At 47.7% G+C, this 19,866-nt stretch overlaps 9 protein-coding genes across 9 annotated transcripts; 5 read left to right on the plus strand and 4 right to left on the minus strand.

The window, feature by feature from the left end:
• Positions 1 to 387: 387 nt before the first annotated feature.
• On the plus strand, positions 388 to 995 carry MCYG_06625 (mold-specific MS8 protein; the record flags this gene model as incomplete). The annotated part of the gene is made up of 2 exons (XM_002844615.1): positions 388 to 677; positions 752 to 995. 2 exons carry the CDS (start codon positions 388 to 390, stop codon positions 993 to 995), a joined length of 534 nt encoding a protein of 177 aa, XP_002844661.1.
• Positions 996 to 2,347: 1,352 nt separating this feature from the next.
• Positions 2,348 to 3,682, minus strand: MCYG_06626 (conserved hypothetical protein; the record flags this gene model as incomplete). The annotated part of the gene is made up of 1 exon (XM_002844616.1): positions 2,348 to 3,682. One exon carries the CDS (start codon positions 3,680 to 3,682, stop codon positions 2,348 to 2,350), a length of 1,335 nt encoding a protein of 444 aa, XP_002844662.1.
• A 710-nt stretch (positions 3,683 to 4,392) lies between these two features.
• MCYG_06627 (conserved hypothetical protein) lies at positions 4,393 to 5,862 on the minus strand (the record flags this gene model as incomplete). The annotated part of the gene is made up of 1 exon (XM_002844617.1): positions 4,393 to 5,862. One exon carries the CDS (start codon positions 5,842 to 5,844, stop codon positions 4,393 to 4,395), a length of 1,452 nt encoding a protein of 483 aa, XP_002844663.1.
• A 1,119-nt stretch (positions 5,863 to 6,981) lies between these two features.
• On the plus strand, positions 6,982 to 8,895 carry MCYG_06628 (initiation-specific alpha-1,6-mannosyltransferase; the record flags this gene model as incomplete). The annotated part of the gene is made up of 1 exon (XM_002844618.1): positions 6,982 to 8,895. The coding sequence occupies one exon, from the start codon at positions 6,982 to 6,984 to the stop codon at positions 8,893 to 8,895; it is 1,914 nt and encodes a 637-aa protein (XP_002844664.1).
• An 842-nt stretch (positions 8,896 to 9,737) lies between these two features.
• On the plus strand, positions 9,738 to 10,922 carry MCYG_06629 (mitochondrial 37S ribosomal protein MRP4; the record flags this gene model as incomplete). Its single annotated transcript, XM_002844619.1, has 3 exons — positions 9,738 to 9,768; positions 9,841 to 10,026; positions 10,141 to 10,922. 3 exons carry the CDS (start codon positions 9,738 to 9,740, stop codon positions 10,920 to 10,922), a joined length of 999 nt encoding a protein of 332 aa, XP_002844665.1.
• Positions 10,923 to 11,430: 508 nt separating this feature from the next.
• On the plus strand, positions 11,431 to 12,084 carry MCYG_06630 (uncharacterized protein; the record flags this gene model as incomplete). The annotated part of the gene is made up of 1 exon (XM_002844620.1): positions 11,431 to 12,084. The coding sequence occupies one exon, from the start codon at positions 11,431 to 11,433 to the stop codon at positions 12,082 to 12,084; it is 654 nt and encodes a 217-aa protein (XP_002844666.1).
• A 1,031-nt stretch (positions 12,085 to 13,115) lies between these two features.
• MCYG_06631 (carrier protein YMC1) lies at positions 13,116 to 14,294 on the minus strand (the record flags this gene model as incomplete). Its single annotated transcript, XM_002844621.1, has 4 exons — positions 13,116 to 13,146; positions 13,211 to 13,842; positions 13,918 to 14,054; positions 14,198 to 14,294. 4 exons carry the CDS (start codon positions 14,292 to 14,294, stop codon positions 13,116 to 13,118), a joined length of 897 nt encoding a protein of 298 aa, XP_002844667.1.
• A 437-nt stretch (positions 14,295 to 14,731) lies between these two features.
• On the plus strand, positions 14,732 to 18,018 carry MCYG_06632 (translation initiation factor IF-2; the record flags this gene model as incomplete). The annotated part of the gene is made up of 4 exons (XM_002844622.1): positions 14,732 to 14,755; positions 14,820 to 15,122; positions 15,208 to 17,800; positions 17,864 to 18,018. The coding sequence occupies 4 exons, from the start codon at positions 14,732 to 14,734 to the stop codon at positions 18,016 to 18,018; spliced, it is 3,075 nt and encodes a 1,024-aa protein (XP_002844668.1).
• A 710-nt stretch (positions 18,019 to 18,728) lies between these two features.
• On the minus strand, positions 18,729 to 19,778 carry MCYG_06633 (uncharacterized protein; the record flags this gene model as incomplete). Its single annotated transcript, XM_002844623.1, has 3 exons — positions 18,729 to 19,433; positions 19,527 to 19,697; positions 19,758 to 19,778. 3 exons carry the CDS (start codon positions 19,776 to 19,778, stop codon positions 18,729 to 18,731), a joined length of 897 nt encoding a protein of 298 aa, XP_002844669.1.
• Positions 19,779 to 19,866: the final 88 nt, after the last annotated feature.

Here is a 19,866-nt window from a genome sequence, read left to right on the forward strand (position 1 = left end):
AATGGAGCATTTCGATGAGCAATATCTCGTCTGATCCTGGGGGTGGGAACTGCGGCGCATGCATGTTCCTGGCGCACTGAAAGACCGAGACTTGCTGCGCATAAATCCAAGAGGATCTGAAAGTGCGGCGCTCTAATAATAGCCCTACGTAATAAGGACGCCGCCTGTGGACTCTATTCTCAATACCTGAACTGGCTAGCGGGGTCTGATCATCCGACTTTATATTTAAGGCGGGGTCTGCCTCCTACCCATCTTCATCCTTTTCCTCATCATTTTATCAGATACCGGATATTCAGCCATCAGTCCATCTCTTTTAGACAGTCAGTCACCAATAGAATAATCATAGACTCAAAGTTCTACAGTTTCAGACAACCACATCCCACCAAAATGTCCGGCTACAACGACTACAACAACCAGCAAGGCTACGGCCAGCAAGGTTATGGCCAGCAGGGCGGCTACAATCAACAACAAGGCTATGGCCAGCAGCAGCACGGCTACAACCAAGGCCAGTATGACCAAGGCCACAACCAAGGACAGCAGCAGCACGGCTACGGCCAGCAGCAGCACCAGGGCGGTTATGACCAGAGCGGCTACAACCAACAAGGATACCAACAGCAAGGCCATGACTACAACCAGAATAGCCAGCAACATGGCTATGGCGGCCAGCCTCAATATGGGTAAGCATCATCCATTTCCCCCGCACTCCTGCTTCTTTTAACCATTTCTAACTATTTTCTTCTCTGAATAACAGACAAGACCAATCTGCACCAGGCGGCGCTCAAGAGGGCGAGCGTGGAATCGGAGGAGCCATTGCTGGCGGTGTCTCCGGTGGTTTCCTTGGCGGCAAGGCCAACCATGGTATCCTAGGAGCCATCGGAGGAGCCATCGCTGGCCACTTGGCCGAAGAGAAACTCAAGAAGCACGGAAACAGCCATGGAAGTGGCAGCCACGGCGGAAGCTCTTTCGGCTCCATGTTCGGCGGTGGAAAGCATTAGAGTGTGAACCGGGGATGTTAGACCGGTAGGGAATCGCGGGGATTGAAATGTGGAGGGGGCAAAAACCACGCGAGCGGATAATGACATGCCTGTATGATTCTCCTTTGTGCTGATACTGCGTTCGATTCAACAATATAGTTGTTTTTTTCTTTGCATTCCACGTGTTGATTTGACGGCTGTGACCACTTGTATCATGTTGTATCGATTGTTGAACTACTTGATATATGCCATTTGCCTGTTTAACCCCTAGGAAATTGAATTATCATATCATCACCACCTCTGGCAACTTTGTACTTCCATATAACCCCCGTGGAACAACCTTACCTCCGCCTTGTCCATATCTAAGGCTACCCATACGGAATTTATACAAGAACCATGGGATTATGGTCTGATCAGATTTCTGATGGTATCAAATCAGCACCCAAAGATATATACTGGTTCCTGTGGGAACTCGCCAACCACAAACCAGACATTGAACACATCCAAGGCTATTATCGATCAGCCAGAGATCCGCAAATATATTTTCAATCTATTACAGCCATGCAGACATTTCCGTCGTGAGCTCAACAAATCGGACTTTTGAAAGAGAGAGGCACTGGAGGATGACAGGTGAATCTTTCAACGACGGCTAGTGGGGTTTTCCAGCGCCCTGTTGGCGATGAATAGGAACCGGAGCTTTCTATATGCATGATAAGGCTCGTTAATACGAGGAACGACGGCCGATCCGGCTCTGTGGCGTCTGTAGGATTCTTTTCCTCAGCGGGAACCAGCAAAAGAAGAATTCGCCGATCCAGGGGTTAATATAATTGGTTTTTTTTTTTTTTTTTGATTTTACGATGTCAATCAACCCATGCTCAAATTTATGTTGGTTGGAGATCGAATATTCGCTCGGACAGACCGAATTTTGATCTTTAGCGAGGTCAAAGAAAGTTGATATATTGCATCCCATGGACTCGACTCGAGGATGGCAGGCTTCCTGCGGCCACGGTGACACCGTGATACAGCCTGACAGTGACGTCGCAGAAGACCCAGCTGGATATTAGTAGTCTGGTACTCTGTATGACCAGAGATGATTCCACTGTCCAGCTCTTTCTCCAGGTATCATCTGTGCTCCGGCGATATCACGTAAAGAGTTCGAGAACTATATATAGTAGAGAGATGCACACTGTTCCAGAAGTAATCAAAAGGATTCATGGTTTTGATATCTCGAAAAAAAAAAACATAGTGTTGTACATCAAACGGCCATAGCGCAAGGCATATCAAATAGGTATATAAATAAAAGAAGTGTAACTCCGGCTGTGTCTATGATAGCCACAAGCAAACCAAACTAGCATGAAATACACCTCCGTATATCATGCAATGGAACATCGTCCCAAACCTTCCAGTAAGTCACTGGCTCGGACATCAATGCCTCCAGTATCTCCGTCTTCTATCCCAAAGGAAATAAATAACACGTCGTCAATGTATCCATGATACTTCTGGCCGTGCGTCTTCCAGCTTATGGCGGTGATGTAGAACATCTCCGTTTGATTCCACACCCTTATCTCTTCCGGAGTCAGGCCAGGAGGCTTTTTACCTTGGCCTTCCTTGCCGCGTCCGTGTATCCAGATTGGTTTCGAGGATATGCCGTATAGGCCGAAGGGAGCCTTTTGTCGAAAGAGCATGGCGTACGGCTCGTACACGCTGTGGAAGGAATAGAAGCTCTTGTGCTGGAAGATGGTGAGTACGAACGTGTTTTCATCGTTTGGTTTGCAGTTTGTATCCGATCGGTTACAGAGTGTGACCGCAAGGGAGTTTGTAGCCTGGTGGATGGATTCCAGCTCCGGTCCGATAGAGGGCATGTACCGCTGCATACATCTGCCGTCCTGGGCTGCGACCAACGGAGCGAGATCTGGTCCTACAGCGCCATTATACTCTAGTTTGGCGAACACACGTTTGGGCGCAACGTCGTAGTGGGCGTACATCTGGCCATCCTTGTCCCAGAAGATGAACCAGTTCTTCTCGATGGCGCCGTAGGCGGTCGGCCGCTGGATCTCGGTAGGCACCCTGAACTCGTTCTGGAAGAAGTGCTCGTATCCCCAGTCCATCAACATCCGGAAATCCTGCACCCACTGCCCAAAGCAGGTGAACATCGAGTTCGATCCGTAGATGGTAAGCGGGAATCTTGGGCCGTAGAAGACTCGCGCATCGTGAGGACCGATGTTGAGAGCAAAGAAGGCCAGTTCGTCCGTACATTTGGTACGGTCTCCCACCGTTGCCGCGATGGGCATATTCATCGGCGGGCTGATGCACTCCAGCCTCTCGTTCTTGAACACGGCGTTACACACCAGCTCAGCGAACCAGACGGTGTCCTTGACAGCGCCTCGACTCATATGCTGCGCAGAGATGATCCATGTGTCGTTTAACGATGGATGGGGAATGATGCTGGGATTTATCGCCTCGAGCTCGCCGAACTTGAGGCGAAAGTACTTCCTGTCCGGCCTCGACAGGGAGAAGACCTCATGGTGAGTCGTCGACACGTCTCGTCCGCCAGCGCTATCATCTCGATCGAAGGGCCGCGGGCCCAGCTGGTCGCGGAGTGACCATCTGGAGGAGTTTGAGCTGCCAAAGTAGGTGGCGACAACGAAGGCGAGCAGCAGAAAGGACGCTACGGGGAGGAAAAGTCGCTTGAGCCCTCGGACTAACATTGCCTATTGAGCAGGTCGAGGTCAGGAAAATGACGGCCTTTTTGCTCTTTTCACATCGCCAATCGACCCGGGGTGGGAAGAAGAAGCATGGAGTGTTATTCTGTTCAAGTGCGAGGTTTATTTCTGGTCCTTCAGGGATGAACCGCTTGACAGTCTTTCTTTTCCACCAGCCAAAGCACCTTTCGCTCCAGAAGCTGCTGGATTTTCTCCTGCAAGATTTACACTATCGTATTACGTGTGATTTGCTTCTGGCCTGAGGAGTGGTTCGTGGACCGTTCCAATTTCCACGAGGCCCAATTGGAGCTCCCCGAGGCATGGAGAAGGGGGGAGGATCCAGGGGTTCCGCCAGGTGGATATAAGGAAGAAGCGAAGCATCTCGACTCGCTGTGAGCGTCGAGGTTAACCTGCAGGCGGCAGACTTGGATTGGCCTGTGGAAGAAGCTGAAAGGAAAAAGCAAAGAATCCCAGTCAAGCCTCCTCGGACTTGATACTCGATTGATACATAATTTACATGAACCCATGAAGAAGCTAAGTTCATTTCCGTTACGGCGCCTGAAAATCTCTCTCTCTATTATATACAGGGTGATACTGGAGTCGTCACGCTATGAACATGTGAAACTGCTCCCGTAAATCAAAAATATCTAATCAAAAAAAAAAAAAGAGGTCGAAGTTGGAGAAAACAGGCCACCAGAATGAAGAAATAAGGAAAATCACATCGCTTTGGCGGATGGCGGCAGGGTCTTGGAATACGCCCACTGTGCAAACTTGACACTGGGTCCGTCAAAAAGCTTGGTGACAATCTCCGCTAGCCAGAGGGTGAGCGGAAGGAGAATAAATTGTGGAGCAAGGAAGCCAACTTCGAGGCCCAGTGGTCCATCGGTGGGCAAAGGGAACCGGTTGATCCAGCCGGGGATTGTTTTGTGGTGTGAATCCTTCACCCAGCCCACTGCGGAGTACAGGCGGTCGCCCAGAATCCAGAGGACAGGCCCGTGGACGAGGTAGAGGGCGAAGGAGACGCGACCGAGATACTGGTTGAATCGAAGCTCGAAGAAGCTCTGCAGAGGGCGGATGCGCGAAATAGAGGAGACGAGGAAGACGGCGGCCCAGAAGAGGTAGAACCATTTGAAATCAAAGACCGCCTGTGGCTTCAGGTAGGAGAGCCAGTTCCAGCCGGGCGAGTCCTTGAGCAGCGCAGCGTCGAAGCTGTGGGACGGACAGCCGCCAAGATACATGCTGATCACGAAAAGGCTGTAAAATATCGTGTCCTTGTACGGTTGGAGGCGATAGAAGAATTTTGGGAGGTTGTTACCCTCGGCGAGGAGGTCGAGGTCGGAGAGGTGCATGCCGGCAACAAACATGGCGCACAGCGCACCGTCTGCAATGTACATGAAGTAGACAAACAGTCCAATCTCGCACAGCAGGCGAGCGTTCCTTGACGCCTTCGAAAACGCTAGAAGAGCAGTGTAGATGACGATCGAGCCCTTGAACTCGACCGGAATCGACCACGCGTGGAAGTTGTAATGGAACCAGGGCTCTCCCCCGGTCCTGTAGATGAAGCTGAAGTTCTTCATCTCGCAATACCATTTCCACAGCTCATCTCTGTAGCTCCCCTGCGGATCGGGAACTGCTGTTATTCCAAACAGATGCCATATTGTCATGTATATGAAGGTGGTTCCTATGACGGGTAGGTATAGTCGTAGCCATCGTCGGAATAGGGCGGAGGCTAGGGTATCTCCAAGCTTGATATAGTCGCCTGCGTGTATCAAGCTAAGAGCTTTCACCGACAGCACGTAGCCCGAGAGAACGAAGAATACGCTGACAGCAAAATGGCCGCCGGAGAAGAATGTCCTTACCCCAGGTAGGGCGATAAAGTGGTGTTTGTTATTGTATCCGAACGCATTCTCGAATATGGGGTTCTGGGTTGCTGCGTCGTGAGCCCAGAGCTCGTGGTGGCCGATATAAACCAACAGGGCCGCAAATCCTCTTAAGCCATCGAGATAGCTTGTCCGTCCCATCTGCTTCCGCCGGCCCTTCGTTAGAACAGACGGCCGTACTATGTCAAGAAACCATCGTGCTGCACGGGAAAGCCGAGATTGTTTCGACTCTCCTGTTGGCTCCTGCCAGTACTGCTTCTCTAATATATTTCCAGGTAAGGCAGACATCTTCTGCGACTGGTGTCCCGTCCTCTCCGTTCAGAAGGAAAGAAGATCGAAGCTGAATATATCCTACTCCCTGCCGAGTCGACCAGGCTCGCAGCTTGGTTGAAAGGGGTTAACGGGTAGAGGAGACGTGGAGAGAGATATTATCCTGATCAAGATCTCAGGCATGCGGAGGCTTTTCGCTGGGGTTTAGCTGCCGAACCCTTGTTCGATGGGAGCGGAGTAATATGGGCTCGAGAAAAAAAAACCCTGTGGATTGACATACATAGTATGGACTCGAAAGCATATCAGTTTCACCGTCAGAAAAAAAAGAAAGAAACGAAACAAGCCATCCAGAGAACCAAAACAAAATATAAAATAATCACAGGCAGCTCGGGATACATAAATGTGTGCCGAGGAGTGTCAGAACCGACTTCGTCTGGGGCACTTTAGGGGGTTCACATGCTGATTGTGTATACATGTTCCTTGCCATCGCCCACCCCTGGGCCCTGGCCCGAGAGGCAACCAGGTTATTCCACCCCCCTCCCCGGAGCTGCCAGGAAATGGTACATTCAATTGTATCCATCCTTGCGATGTGGAGATTGGCTTCTTCTTGGTACGCAGTTTGACTTTGCGTATCCACCCCTTTTTTTGACTTTTTTTTGCCATCCAAAAACTTTTTAGTTGGTCTGATTGAGCTTATCCCGAGCCATACAAGCGGGAAATAATCAACAGCTCTCTCGGCCATAAAGCAAAAAAAACGGCACTTTTTCCCATCTTCGATCGGAAATCGACCGTGGATACGTTGACGGAGTCGCTTACTTTTGGTCCCCCAGGTATTCCAATTCTTCTACCTGACAAACCTCCTCTCTCCTCCTCCCCCCCCCGCACATGGAAATCGCCGCTTCTTGTCCTTAAAAAATCACGATGAAGCCGCTTTCTCCCTTCCTGAATCGTACTCCTGTGAGTATTCGTGCAGCGATAGACCACGCAATGGGGGCTGTCAAATCCATTGCACCAAAATTTGGAGGTTTTATGCCACGGCAGATGAGGAGAGCTCTTGTGGGATGCGTCTCCTGTCTTGTCATTGTTATTTATCTTTCAGTTGCTGGCGCCTTCACCAGCTCGAAACATGACTCTCCCCGTAATCTTGCCCCGACAATGGAGAAGTTCCCACGGAAAATATGGCAGACCTGGAAAGTCGACCCTTTGGATTTTGACAAAAGAGATCTGGATACCGCAAAGAGCTGGGTGTCAAAGAACCCGGAGTATCGATACGAAGTCCTAACTGATCAGAATGACATGTATTATGTTGAAACACACTTTGGCCCTGACGGATTCAATCGACCAGACATCGTGGATACATACCGGCAGCTCACTGCAAAGATCATCAAGGCTGACCTGCTAAGGTACCTCGTCATGTACGTGGATGGCGGAGTCTATACCGATATCGACGTTGAAGCCATCAGACCAATCAAGAGATTCATCCCGGAACGATACAACGAGAGGGACATCAACATGGTCATCAGCGTTGAGATTGACGAGCCTAGTTTCAGCGATCATGCAATCTTGGGCCAGAAATCGAAGTCTTTCTGTCAATGGACATTCATGTGCAAGCCCAAGCTCCCAGTTATGATGAGACTTGTCGATAACATTCTCAAATGGCTTAACAGCGTTGCAAAGAAGCAAGGCAAGCCAATTTCAGAGATCGTGCTCGATTTTGACGAGGTTATCAGTGGCACTGGACCCTCTGCCTTCACCAACGCCATTCTGCAAGAGATGAGTGAAATTGTTGGAGAGCCTGTTAAATGGGATATGTTCCATGATATGCATGAATCTAAGCTTGTAGGCGGTTTTCTCGTCCTGACTGTCGAAGCATTCGCTGCTGGGCAAGGCCACTCCGACTCCGGAAACCATAATGCTCGAGCAGCGCTGGTCAAGCATCATTACCACGCGTCCGAATGGCCTAAGAACCATCCCCGTTTTAATCACCCTGTATATGGCGAGGTTGAGAAATGTAACTGGGACAGGGGCTGCGTCGAAGAATGGGATAGAAACACCGCTGCTTTTAAGGAACTCTCTCCAGAAGAGCAGGCTAAGAAGATTGCCCTTGCAAAACTGGAAGTTGACAACCCACCACCTAAGGTACCTGAAATCCCAAAATGGAACCTACCAGGGTTGCCAGATGCACCTGTAGAAGAGTCTAACGGTGAAGTAATTCAGGAACCAGAGACGGAGGGTCAGCCCACTGTTCCCGACCCTCAGCAGCAACCTCAGCAACCTCAGCAGCCGCCAATACAACAACAGCAACCAGGGCAACAGATACAGCAGCCTCCACTACAGCAGCAACCTGTCCAGCAGCTACAGCAGCCTCCACTTCAACAACAACCTGGCCAGCAGCTACAGCAAACTCCACTCCAACAGCAACCTGGCCAGCAGTTACAGCAGCCTCCACCACTTCAACAACAACCCGGACAGCAGCTCCAGCAGCCTCCACTGCAACAGCAACCCGGACAGCAGCTTCAGCAGCCTCCACTACAACAGCAACCTGGCCAGCAGCTGCAACAGCCGCCACCACTTCAACAACAACCCGGCCAGCAGCTCCAGCAGCCTCCGCCACTTCAACAACAACCCGGACAGCAGCTCCAGCAGCCTCCACTGCAACAGCAACCCGGACAGCAGCTGCAACAGCCACCTCCACTACAGCAACAACCAGGACAAGGACAGGAACAGCAGCAGCCCGGTCAGCAGCTGCAGCAACCACCACTGCAGCAACAACCCGGCCAGCAACTGCAACAGCCACCACCACAGCAACAGCAGCCCGGCCAGCCAAATGCACCTGAGACACAAAAATCGCCTGGTGGAAAGACTGAAAAGCCCAAGGCTCCTGCAGGACAAAAGGGACAGCCCAAGGCGCCCCAGGCACCCCCAGCCCCTAACGCACCCACATCACCGGATGAACCCGAAAAGCTTGAAGATAGCGATCTCAAAGAAATCGCGGAACTTGATAACGAACTCAATAACCTTGAGGGCTCTGAAAAGCAAGAACACTCTCCCGAGACTGATCTCCCTTGAGGACAGAGGAGACTTCGACAACATTTTACGGCTGCAGACTAGTGGGGTGCCATTACCTACCGCTTTTATCCCCTTTCTCTGTTTACTTCCCATCATCTTGATGGTTAGCACGAAGCCAGCGGGAGAGGGATACCGTCGGAGGAAATAATAAATATGTTCCCGCTCAACAGAGAGTGGACGTGTGTTGTGGTAGCTGGCTATAACTTTTAAGCACGGCGTGGTGCGGGACATACCCTTTATCAACCCGAAGAAGCCGAGTATATTCGAGAAGAACGGTGTTTTAACGGCGTTTATGGGTCATATTGAAGGGAAGCGCGTAATGAATATGGATACCTAAAGACTTGTGATTTCATTTCATTTCCATCTCTTTTCTCTTGTTCTTAATATTCTGAACTCTGATAGCGGTTGGTTATGTCTTTATGCGGGGAATTAGCACGTTATAGACTATCATTGTCAGTTATCACGGCCTTCAATTTGAAAGTGTTTTATCTTGACTGATAAACCTGTTGGCATCGAATATTAGAGATGGAATGCCGTTTAGCCTGTATCCTAACAACCATCCATCTTGAGGAAGTTGGTTCAAGCTCATAGACTCAAGTAAACATCATAGTTCGAAGCCTTTTGAAACGCGTTAAGCTGGCCCATAGCCACCGCTTCATCACTGTAGAATCACTCCACCTTCACCGGCTGGTTTGTTCGTCGTTGAAAGTTGCTTTTCAAATGAACGTCAAAAAGTTCGGGAGTTAAGAATGCTTATGTAATCAAAAATTTCTCTACAGCTTCAAAGACTTTCGTTCAGTTTTCTCCTCGATGCAAGATCAAACAAGCCACAAACGACAAAGATGATATTGCGACGGTTCGCCGTAAGGCAGAGTATGTGACTTCTATGCCTTCTTGACTATTGACCCTTTACAATTGAGAGACTAACGGTCCATTCTCATGTAGCGCGCGCCTTTATTCAAGCCAGCCGTCAAACGCCCATTCAGTCTCGGTTTTTATCCAGCCAAGTTCCTACTCAAACCATCCCAAATGCCGAATTGAAATTGAGTCAAGGCGCAGAGGTGGAAAATAATGAACCGGAGAGTCTTGTTCCGTCAGGATGGAGCCAGTATGAGACCAGTGTAGCAGCAAGTACGTGCAAGAGATGGAGATCGATCATCACAACTTGCTATTTATTAAATATCAGCTAAAGAAGCAAGCTTTGGTTCAAGAAGCTCACTGACATTGTTGTTTTCACCTGAATAGAGAATCGATTCAATCGGCTCGGAACTCAGATCAAAGGTGCTTACCGACCCGAAAGTCTGATAACTAACCCTCCCAAGGCTTCTGATATCACTCTTGAACTTCTTCTCGCCTCTCAAGCACATATTGGACACTCGACTTCTCTTTGGAACCCTGGAAATTCAGGATACATACATGGTATTCGTGAGGGTGTTCATATAATCTCTCTCGACGTTACGGCAGCCCATTTACGACGAGCAGCCAAGGTTGTTCAAGAAGTTGCTCGAGTTGGCGGTCTTATCTTATTCGTCGGTACGAGGAAGGGCCATAAACGAGCCGTTGTTCGTGCGGCGGAGCTAGCGCAGGGTTGCCATGTCTTTGATCGCTGGGTTCCCGGGTCTCTCACCAACTCCTTGCAGATCTTGCAAAAATGTGAGGTTAAACTTGTGGATGCTTTGGACAGAGAGGTAGATTATCCGGGATTCCAGAAAATAGACCCCGAGAGAGCACCATTGAAGCCGGATTTGGTCGTCTGTTTTAATCCTCTCGAGAACAAGCCACTGCTTCAGGAATGTGCTAGTATGAATATTCCTACCATTGGAGTTATTGATACCGATGCCGACCCTACCCGCGTCACCTACCCTATACCCGCCAATGATGATAGTCCCCGATGCATAAGTGTTATTGCGGGTGTTTTGGGAAGAGCTGGAGAAGAGGGGCAAAAGAAGCGTTTGGAACAGTCGGCTGCTGGAGATCTGCCTTATAAGCCCATCGTTCTTCAATCCCAAAAGGATATGCTGTCTTAAGTTATCGGATTTACTCGTCTCTAGAGAGGTGTATACTAGGTTCAGTGGTTTTTTTTATGACCAGGCTAGCAATGTACTATAGCATAACTGATCTTTATTGTGCATTAAATCCGGCTCCGTTGACTTTTCTTCTAAATATACGACACTTTTTTTGCTTGCAGCTCGCTTCAATGCCCAACTTTAAGTGCATCAGGCGGCTAATATGCCCCTTGGATCTTTTTCATAGAGACGATAGAGTACTGATTCGGTAGCCCGGTTATCTTTCAAATCAAAAACGGCACAACAGGAAGCAGGAAGCCATGTTTTGGTACTAATGAATCACCGTCTTTGCACCAATAGGCAAGCTGCGGACGCCTCTTGCAATCCACGTCATACTGCCGTGGGCTTCCTAAATAGTTTACAAGGAGTAGGAGTAACCCTATACCGACAACCATTACTTATACAAAATCATCAGAGATATTTCTTTTTTGTCCATCGTGATAGACGGGAATCTATAGGAAGTTCATGCATGGAGTTAGGCTACGGTGATCAAGATCTTGTCTATGAAGAGGAGGCTAAGAGGCTAGCTGGCTCAGCTCCGGTGCCACGACCTATGTGTCTAGCATGTAGCAAGCGCATCGCCGAAGCCCCCATGCTTCAGTGCCCTCAAGCCCACGCTTCAACAAAATGCGTTCAGTGTGCTGAAGCTAACAAGCCCTGCTTTATTGTTCCTTCACAGTTCCGTGGTGATCTCGAACGCATTCAGACCCTTGCGCGCGAGTCCCATGTCAGGCCATCCAGCGAAATTTTCCGGCAGCTTCAAGATTTTACTCAGAAATATGTCACAAAAGTTGAAGCGTATGAGCTCAAGGAACCGGCTTTGGAAGGCTACACACCCTACCAAGTGCCCAGGCCAATATCACCACCCGTGCCTTTTCCTTCCTCCGCCCGAGTTGCCACCCCGATGAACTCCCCTGATTCCATAGAAGAAACCTTTGTCACCAAAACTCGCGGCTTCCGAGTTATCAGCCAGATTCTGAGTCAAATAGCAGAATTTTTGTCTCATAGAATAGATTCCACCTCAGAGAGAGAGGATGTTGGCAGGTATTCGGAAGCTACTTGGCTATATGCTAGTCAGAGTGCCATTAACAGGAAACGTGTTGATGGAAGACAAGATCGTTGAAATGATTCCCCAACTTCACATATTACAATCTGCTAGCTATCCAGAGGTACGCCATTTTCAACGACCCGTTACCGTATACGTTTACATTTTTAAACCATAAAGTTTGAATAAGTGAGCTGATTCCAGGTTTAGGGTAATCGAGGTTTTGTGGAAGTTTCGCCTTAATGAGCTGTGTTTCTGGCAGTTATATGGTTAGCTGGCTAATTCTTCTTCTTTACTGGCCAACTTGACACTTAAATATTATCCCTATTCGGGACACGGGGGGAGGCTTATATGCCTCCATCAGTTCTACCGAATGTTTCAAGTACCCCATCGATTATTCTTATTTTGGCTGTTCCTTTACGACACACAAAGCAGGAAATAGAAAGCCAGTATATTATCACATTCATACAAAATACTTTGGAGTTCAATATTGTCCTTTGCTTTGCAGCTGTGGAGTAACCATATTAACCTAGTTTTCCACGTGGGCATAACCTTATTTAATAACTTTGCCATGGAAATCATGCCAAGTCTTATGCAAGGCGCTTTGACGATGTGACCATTGTGTAAGGCTCGTAACTGATGTGATTCTTAGCTAATGTGAATCTATTAGCTCTGTGGTATACATAGTAGTCCGTTACTCAAGTTACATGTTCTCAACCTGAATTCTATTTAAATTTGTAATCATTCACTCTATACTCCGCTCTCATAGCGGTCGTTCATTGTCAATATAGTAGGAATATGTTTAGGACGGTAACCAAGAAAACAACAGCTGCCTTGAATCTATAAGCAATTTCTGTAATCTAAAAAACAAAGAGCACATATATCAGGTGCAAGTTAGTAAAATAGGGCACGCACAAGGGTAACCGCACAAAAATAACGAACAAGCGCATCTATCTACCATTTGTAGAGATACATAATCTAGAAGGGTATCTGGAAGCTAATGAGCATAATAATTGCACAATAGTTGTTGAAAGTATAAAGGAATATTTCCCGCCCAACAGATCCAATGGTGGCATATAAAGCAAATAATGATAGTGTGAAATCCATCATTACCCTAGAGCTCTCTTGGTAAGCTCGAAACTATATAACCACATTAGCACCATAACTATCATAGCGATATAGGGTGTACGGTAGGAACGCTTACGCTGCAAAAGTACCTGCTGACACTGGCCCTGCCCTTAGGAGAGTTGGTGCAATGCCTTTAACAAATCCTCTAATTCCCTCCTGAGCGAGGGTTTGCCTGAAGCAGTCTCGCATGTTTTTGTATTTCTGTTGCTCACCGAAACCGTCGCTCTGCATTTTACTCTTGACCACATCAAATGGATAACTAGAGAGCCAGAGCACCTCACCAGCCAAGCCACCGTATCCTGCGATTTTCAAAGCAGAGATATCTTCGCGTTTAGTGTTGGTTCGCTTTGCCTCCCAGTCCATCATATATTCAAAGGAAAGGAACCACATTCCATAGGCCTGTGCTTCACGAAGAATTGTAACTGCCTCTCCTCGATACAGGCCATTGAACACTCCTCCCTGAGATGAGAGTTTCTTTATGCAATCCAATGGGCCATTGTACAGCCGCCCTTCACCATGGGGCTGGGTTTGCAGCCGGATACGAACATGTTCGATTGGACCAGAGATCACAGAGTTAACAATACCTGCAAAGGCACCAGACATGTAATATTGTGAGTAGGATAGACTGGTATCCTTTAACCCTTTCTGAGCGTTGATCCTTTCGAATTGACGGCGTGCTTCATGGAATGCTCCGAACTGGACGCTGACCTGCATAGGAAAGGTGTTAGATTGAGGAGAGAGAAACACTTAAGATATACCAGGACAGAGTGAGGGGAAACGTACACAAGCACCAATACCTATCAATGGAGTCAAGGTCCCCTTGTAGAATGCAAATGGGCCCTCCCTTGCAAAGATCTTTGTAGCACAATCCAAGGCATTGGAGTAGTGTGTCGTAGTCTGCAATCGGACTTTGACAATATCTAGATAATATCAATTTAGTTTCTATTATCATAGCTATGCTGTCTCTCGCTAAGACTATATATTCACGTACCGAACGGCTGGCCTATTATTAAAACCTGTTAGCAATACGATCCAATATCTAACAGAACAACAAAGCACAAACCGAGAAGGACTTGGGCAATTCCTCCAACAGCGCCCGACGTCAAATCCTTGATCGTCTGCATGGGGTCCTCCCCTTCTACCTTGTGTTCAGAAGTCATTCTGTATATCACCGACAGCCGATGAGGCCGGGACTAGCGGGGAAGAGAACGAGAGGGCGGTGTGAGATGAAGAATGAGCGACTGTCTGTTAATCAACGAGTTAATGCAAATAACAAAAACTAGATACAGTCCTCGCACAATTGGCCATAACCCGGGGAGATGTTCGAGCTCAAGAGGAAGAGAAAAATACAACCGAAGGGAAAGAAAAGAACGAAAGGAAATCCGAATGGCGGGAGAATATTACATAATCAAGGACTATCAATGGCGCGATAAGAGTATTACATAAGCGAATCTTGCCGGAATTCATTCGGGCCGAGAAAAGTCTTGGCATCAAAAGTTCGAACGAGAAACTTTCTTGCTTGGTTTTACTAAATTTCGAGAGCGCAAAAAGAGATGGACGGTTGGGCACTTGCGAACGAGAATGCCAAAGTGAAAGGATGCGCAGGCACTCAATCTTGAAGGTGAGTCTTACGGTTATGTATTTTACCTACTGTTTGGAAGTTACTGACAGGTATCTACTCCCAGGGCATTCGGTGTCGATACTGCTACTCTCTAGGCCGATTGCCCTTGAAGTATACCGGTAACCATGAACTACTCGGGCAGCAGATACGACAGCTGAGTTCGAGCTCTAACAATGTGGGCGGACCGGATAACAATAATGGAGATGAAAAACCTCAGTCTGCCGGCTCTGCATTTGGGCGAGGATGGGGCTCACCCGCGTTTGGAGCTCCGATGACATTTACCCCTGCTGAGCTGAAGCAGCGGGAAGCCCTATTGGCAAAGCAGCCTCGACAAAAACCGTCGCCGCCTGCGGAAGTAACACACGGGGTTAGCCTAGTACTCATATTCTTCCTTTCTTTTTCTTTTTTCGGGTTGGGGCCAGTTCGTTCATATAGCTAATATGTGCGTGGAGAGCCATGGACAGAATGAAAACACGACTAGGGACCAGCGAGCTACATGGGTTTGCGCCCAATGCCAAAAAGTTAACTTGATGAAACTTGCGTTTTGTCCAGACTGTCACTGGAGACCTAGCCAGACGTACCTTAGGTCTTCAACACCTCGGCCACCCCAACGGAAACCATTGGGCCCTAGAGCGTCATCGGAAGGTGAACAAAAACCCGGCAGTACAAAACACCAAAAGCAGAGTAAATTCACCATTACCAGATTTTGGGCAACTGAACAACCGCCACAAAGGTCTGACAGGAGTAGACAACCTCCGCGACATGTTAACCCATCCACGCAAACTCCTTCATCAGATAGTCCTAGCCGAATATCCACAGCCAGAGAAGGAGCCGACGCGGCCACCCAGAAATCACAGCAAAACGGTGACGTTCAGAATATATCCTTGAAGCCTGGCCGTAGTTTGGACTCACAGACTCAAGCCTTAGGTGGCAATATTTCATGGCCATTATCGGGATTTAGAAGTCTTCCACCGCAGTCTGAACAGCCTCAGCTGTCAGACATAGCTCCGCACTCTGAGGCGCTCCCCGCCAGATCGAAACCAAAATGGGATGAAATGGGTACTAATACTTCTACCGAGGAGCATATCACAACCCCAACCTCTTCACGAGGCGGTTATAGGAAAAATAATAAAGACTTTACACCTTACGAAGAAGCTGGCAATGATATTTCGTTCAAGCCTAAAAAACGGAAAGGGAGACATGCTGCTTCAAAAAAAGACTTCGACGAACCTGAAATACGGCCGAAACATCATAGCTCGAAACGTGATCAAGATTCAGACTTAATGGATCTGGCGGAAGAATATGGCATGGGCCAGCGCAGGCGGAAGGGAGACAAAAAGAAAGTTGCACAGCGCCTGCGAGAGCAGTCTGGCCCAACTCCAATAGTTCTTCCAGATTTTATCAGCGTTGGGAACTTGGCAGACGCAATAAACGTCCGCCGTCCTCAATTTATCAAGAGCTTGGAGAATCTCGGATTCGACAACGTGACCAATGATCATGTTCTTGATTCTGAGACTGCTGGACTGATTGTTACTGAGTTTAACTTTGAACCTGTTGCCGAATCCAATGATATAGATCTGGTTGCCGCCCCGGCCCCTGAAGACACATCTAACTTACCTCCAAAACCCCCAGTCGTCACCATCATGGGCCACGTCGATCATGGAAAGACCACTCTTCTCGATTACCTTCGAAAGTCTTCCGTTGTTGCTACAGAACATGGGGGAATAACTCAACACATTGGTGCATTTTCTGTTACTATGCCCTCCGGCAAACAAATAACGTTCTTGGACACCCCTGGACACGCTGCTTTCCTTGAAATGCGGAAACGAGGAGCTGACGTCACCGATATTGTGATTTTGGTTGTTGCAGCTGATGACAGCGTTAAACCACAAACAATTGAGGCTATAAAGCACGCAAAGGGTGCAGATGTCCCTATTATCGTTGCAATTAACAAGATTGACAAAGAGGACACCGACATTGAAAGGGTTAAGCAGGATTTGGCACGCCATAATGTCAGTGTTGAGGATTATGGTGGCGACGTTCAAGCAATCGGTGTTAGCGGGAAAACAGGCCAGGGCATGCTGAAATTAGAAGAGGCTGTTATTACACTATCCGAGATGTTAGATCTTCGAGCTGATAAGGAATGCAACTTTGAAGGCTGGGTGATTGAAGCATCTACTAGAAAGGGAGGCCGGGCCGCAACAGTGCTTGTAAGGCAAGGCACCCTTCGGCCAGGAGATGTTATTGTTGCAGGGACTTCATGGGCTAAGATCCGGACTTTGCGCAATGAGGCTGGTGTACAAGTTAATGAAGCCCTGCCCGGAACACCTGTAGAAGTTGATGGTTGGAAAGACCAGCCGGTCGCTGGATCCGAAGCTCTGCAAGCACCGGATGAGCAACGCGCAAAGGATGTTGTTATGTTCAGACTTGAAAAAGAAGAAACACAACGACTAGGCGGCGATGTAGAAGCTATCAACCAAACTCGCCGCCAGGAGCGCGAGAAACGACAACTGCAGGCGGCCCAAGAAGATAACGGTGGCACAATGGCAGATATTGCTGACAAGAGTGGCCCTGAGCCCATTCCATTTATAGTCAAGGCCGACGTTTCTGGTTCCGCCGAAGCAATAGTTAATGCTGTCTCAGCCATCGGAAATAACGAAGTCTTTGCTAAAATCCTGCGGTTTAACGTTGGAAAAATTGGAGAATCAGATATCCGGCTTGCTTCCGCTGCCAACGCAGCCGTTATTTCCTTCAACCAGTCTGTTGAACCGGACATTATGAAACTCGCTATTGCAGAAGGGGTTAATATCCTGAACCACAACATTATCTATGAATTGATCGACGATGTGAAAATGAGGTTAAGCGAGCATCTACCTCCAACCGTCACGCAGCGTGTGTCGGGAGAGGCAGAAATTGGTGAGATATTCGAAATCAAACTCAAAGGCAAGAAGACGGCCTCTGTCGCCGGGTGCAAAGTCCGCAACGGTGTCATATATCGTTCTCATAACGTGAGGGTTCTAAGAGGGAAGAATGTGATTTACGATGGTATGGTTTTCTCACTATCTTGCGTTTATGCATAGCCTTGCTAACTGACTTCGTTCTATCTAGGTACTCTGTCTTCTCTAAAGAATGTCAAAAAGGACGTGACGGAGATGCGAAAAGGTACAGAGTGCGGCATGGCATTTGAAAATTGGGCTGACTTCGCTGTTGGCGATGAAATCCAAACATACGAAGTCGTTCACGAGAAACGCTATCTTGACTAACTCTAGAGGCATGTTAACGGTGTTGAAGGGATTGAAATATCTATTCTACTTTCATTTCTATGTAATAACAACTTTGTATAGGTCGATTTCTGGTGGCTGGCATGCATAATCAGGGTGGGAGCTTCTTACAAATTGCTCATTTTATAGACCTTTGCCCTTCGAGATCTTGTATTATATATATTATCATCCTCCCATCTTAGATTTTTGTTATTACCTATTATTTACTTTCTTTAGATCTTTAAATATCTTGTATCTACCAAGAGAGAGTACCATTGTTTAGCGAATCGAAGGAACTAAACACTAATCAATATGCCGTGCTAAAAGATGGCAAACAAATCAACCGTCAAACCTTTGGTAATACAAAATCACATGAATCTCCAGGCAAGGAATCAGGGCTCGGGAACGAAAACAAGAGTCGAGGGTGAGAAGCAAGTAGGGCTAGCTGGTATCTGAGATATTTCAGCAGGCTAGAGCAACTTCATTAACTTGTCCTCTCCCTTTCCCTTTGCCGCCACCCCCTTTGCCTTTTGCTTTGCTAATGCCAGAGCCTGTTGCTTTCTTTCCACCTGTTTTGGGATTAGGCGTACGGGGAGGGCGGATGGGTGCCTACGTTATTAAAACTCGCTTAGCTTTCTTCTCTTTTAACGTTGCTTTCAGTGGACATGTATTCATAACAAGACCTCCAGCTTTTAATAAGGACAATAATTGCCCTATTGTGGAAGAGCTGCAAGACGTACCTGTTTTTTAGGACCACCGCCTCGCCTGCCCTTTGCTGAGCTCTTCGATGTCAAATCACCAGGCTTTGGAACTGGGGAACTGGCTGGCATATTGACTTGTGCTGGATTGTTTAAGGGTATACCAAATGCTGTTATCACGGGACAATCAATAAAAGAAGGGTCAATGTAATCTTCGTCCAGCATATCTTCGGTCATCCAGTCTGCGCCTGGTATCGTATAATCACCTTCTTGTGTTTCGTTTTCGTCGTGCACGGCAGCAGCGCACTTTCTCCTTTGGACGGGGGTTTCATTTGGCGTTGGATACTGTGTGTGGGTAGATGAGCGAGCTGGATGAGATTCTTCTTCACGATCGGAAAACTCGACTTCGCTGGGCTCGATACTAACATGTCCCCTGTTAATAAGTGAATAGGCTGGGTCATTGGCTGGGTCAAATGGAGTAGGAACTTTTGTTGTATCCAGGTCATCATTTTGAAATATGTCTTCTTCTTCACTCTCCTCAGCACCTGATGCATCAGACTCATCGCTGGATAAAGATGTTAATATATCAAGGGCTCCCGTGCCATGAAGGTTCCGAAGCAGGGACATATCAGGCTTCAGCCGAGTGATTGAAAATTTTGGTAAGCCAAGCAGATTTTGCTGGCCAAACCAGTAACCATCGAATGTATTGGTATGCAAGACCTGACAAGTTGTTAAATGTCCAATATTAGCATATATGTGGTTTGCACCCGCAAAAAGAGAGAAACGAGTGGATAACAAACAGGGGGCCTTTACCATTGAGTAGAATACGATACGGAAAGCAGTAGGGAATTCGGAATTGTCGATTCCTTCTAGGATTTGATATTCGATTTCCCTCCTTGAGATCCTATGGGGTTTGTCCTTTGCGACCAGATCTTTGATTGTTCCATTCGCATGGTTCACGTAGATTTCTGTAAACATATCAACCTGGAAACACAGACTGGTCAGCTTGAAGGAGGTAATAAAGATAGTGGTACTTGTACATACTTTTCCAGTAGTGAGAGCCATGCTTCTCTATGGAGAAATTGCTGTAAGGGTAATTGACTGCAAGACAAGAACAAACCCTGGTCAGAAAGGGGTGTTTTGGTTGATATAG

The sequence above is a fragment of the Microsporum canis genome, genomic scaffold (assembly GCF_000151145.1).
Source record: "Microsporum canis CBS 113480 supercont1.6 genomic scaffold, whole genome shotgun sequence".
Taxonomy (NCBI): domain Eukaryota; kingdom Fungi; phylum Ascomycota; class Eurotiomycetes; order Onygenales; family Arthrodermataceae; genus Microsporum; species Microsporum canis.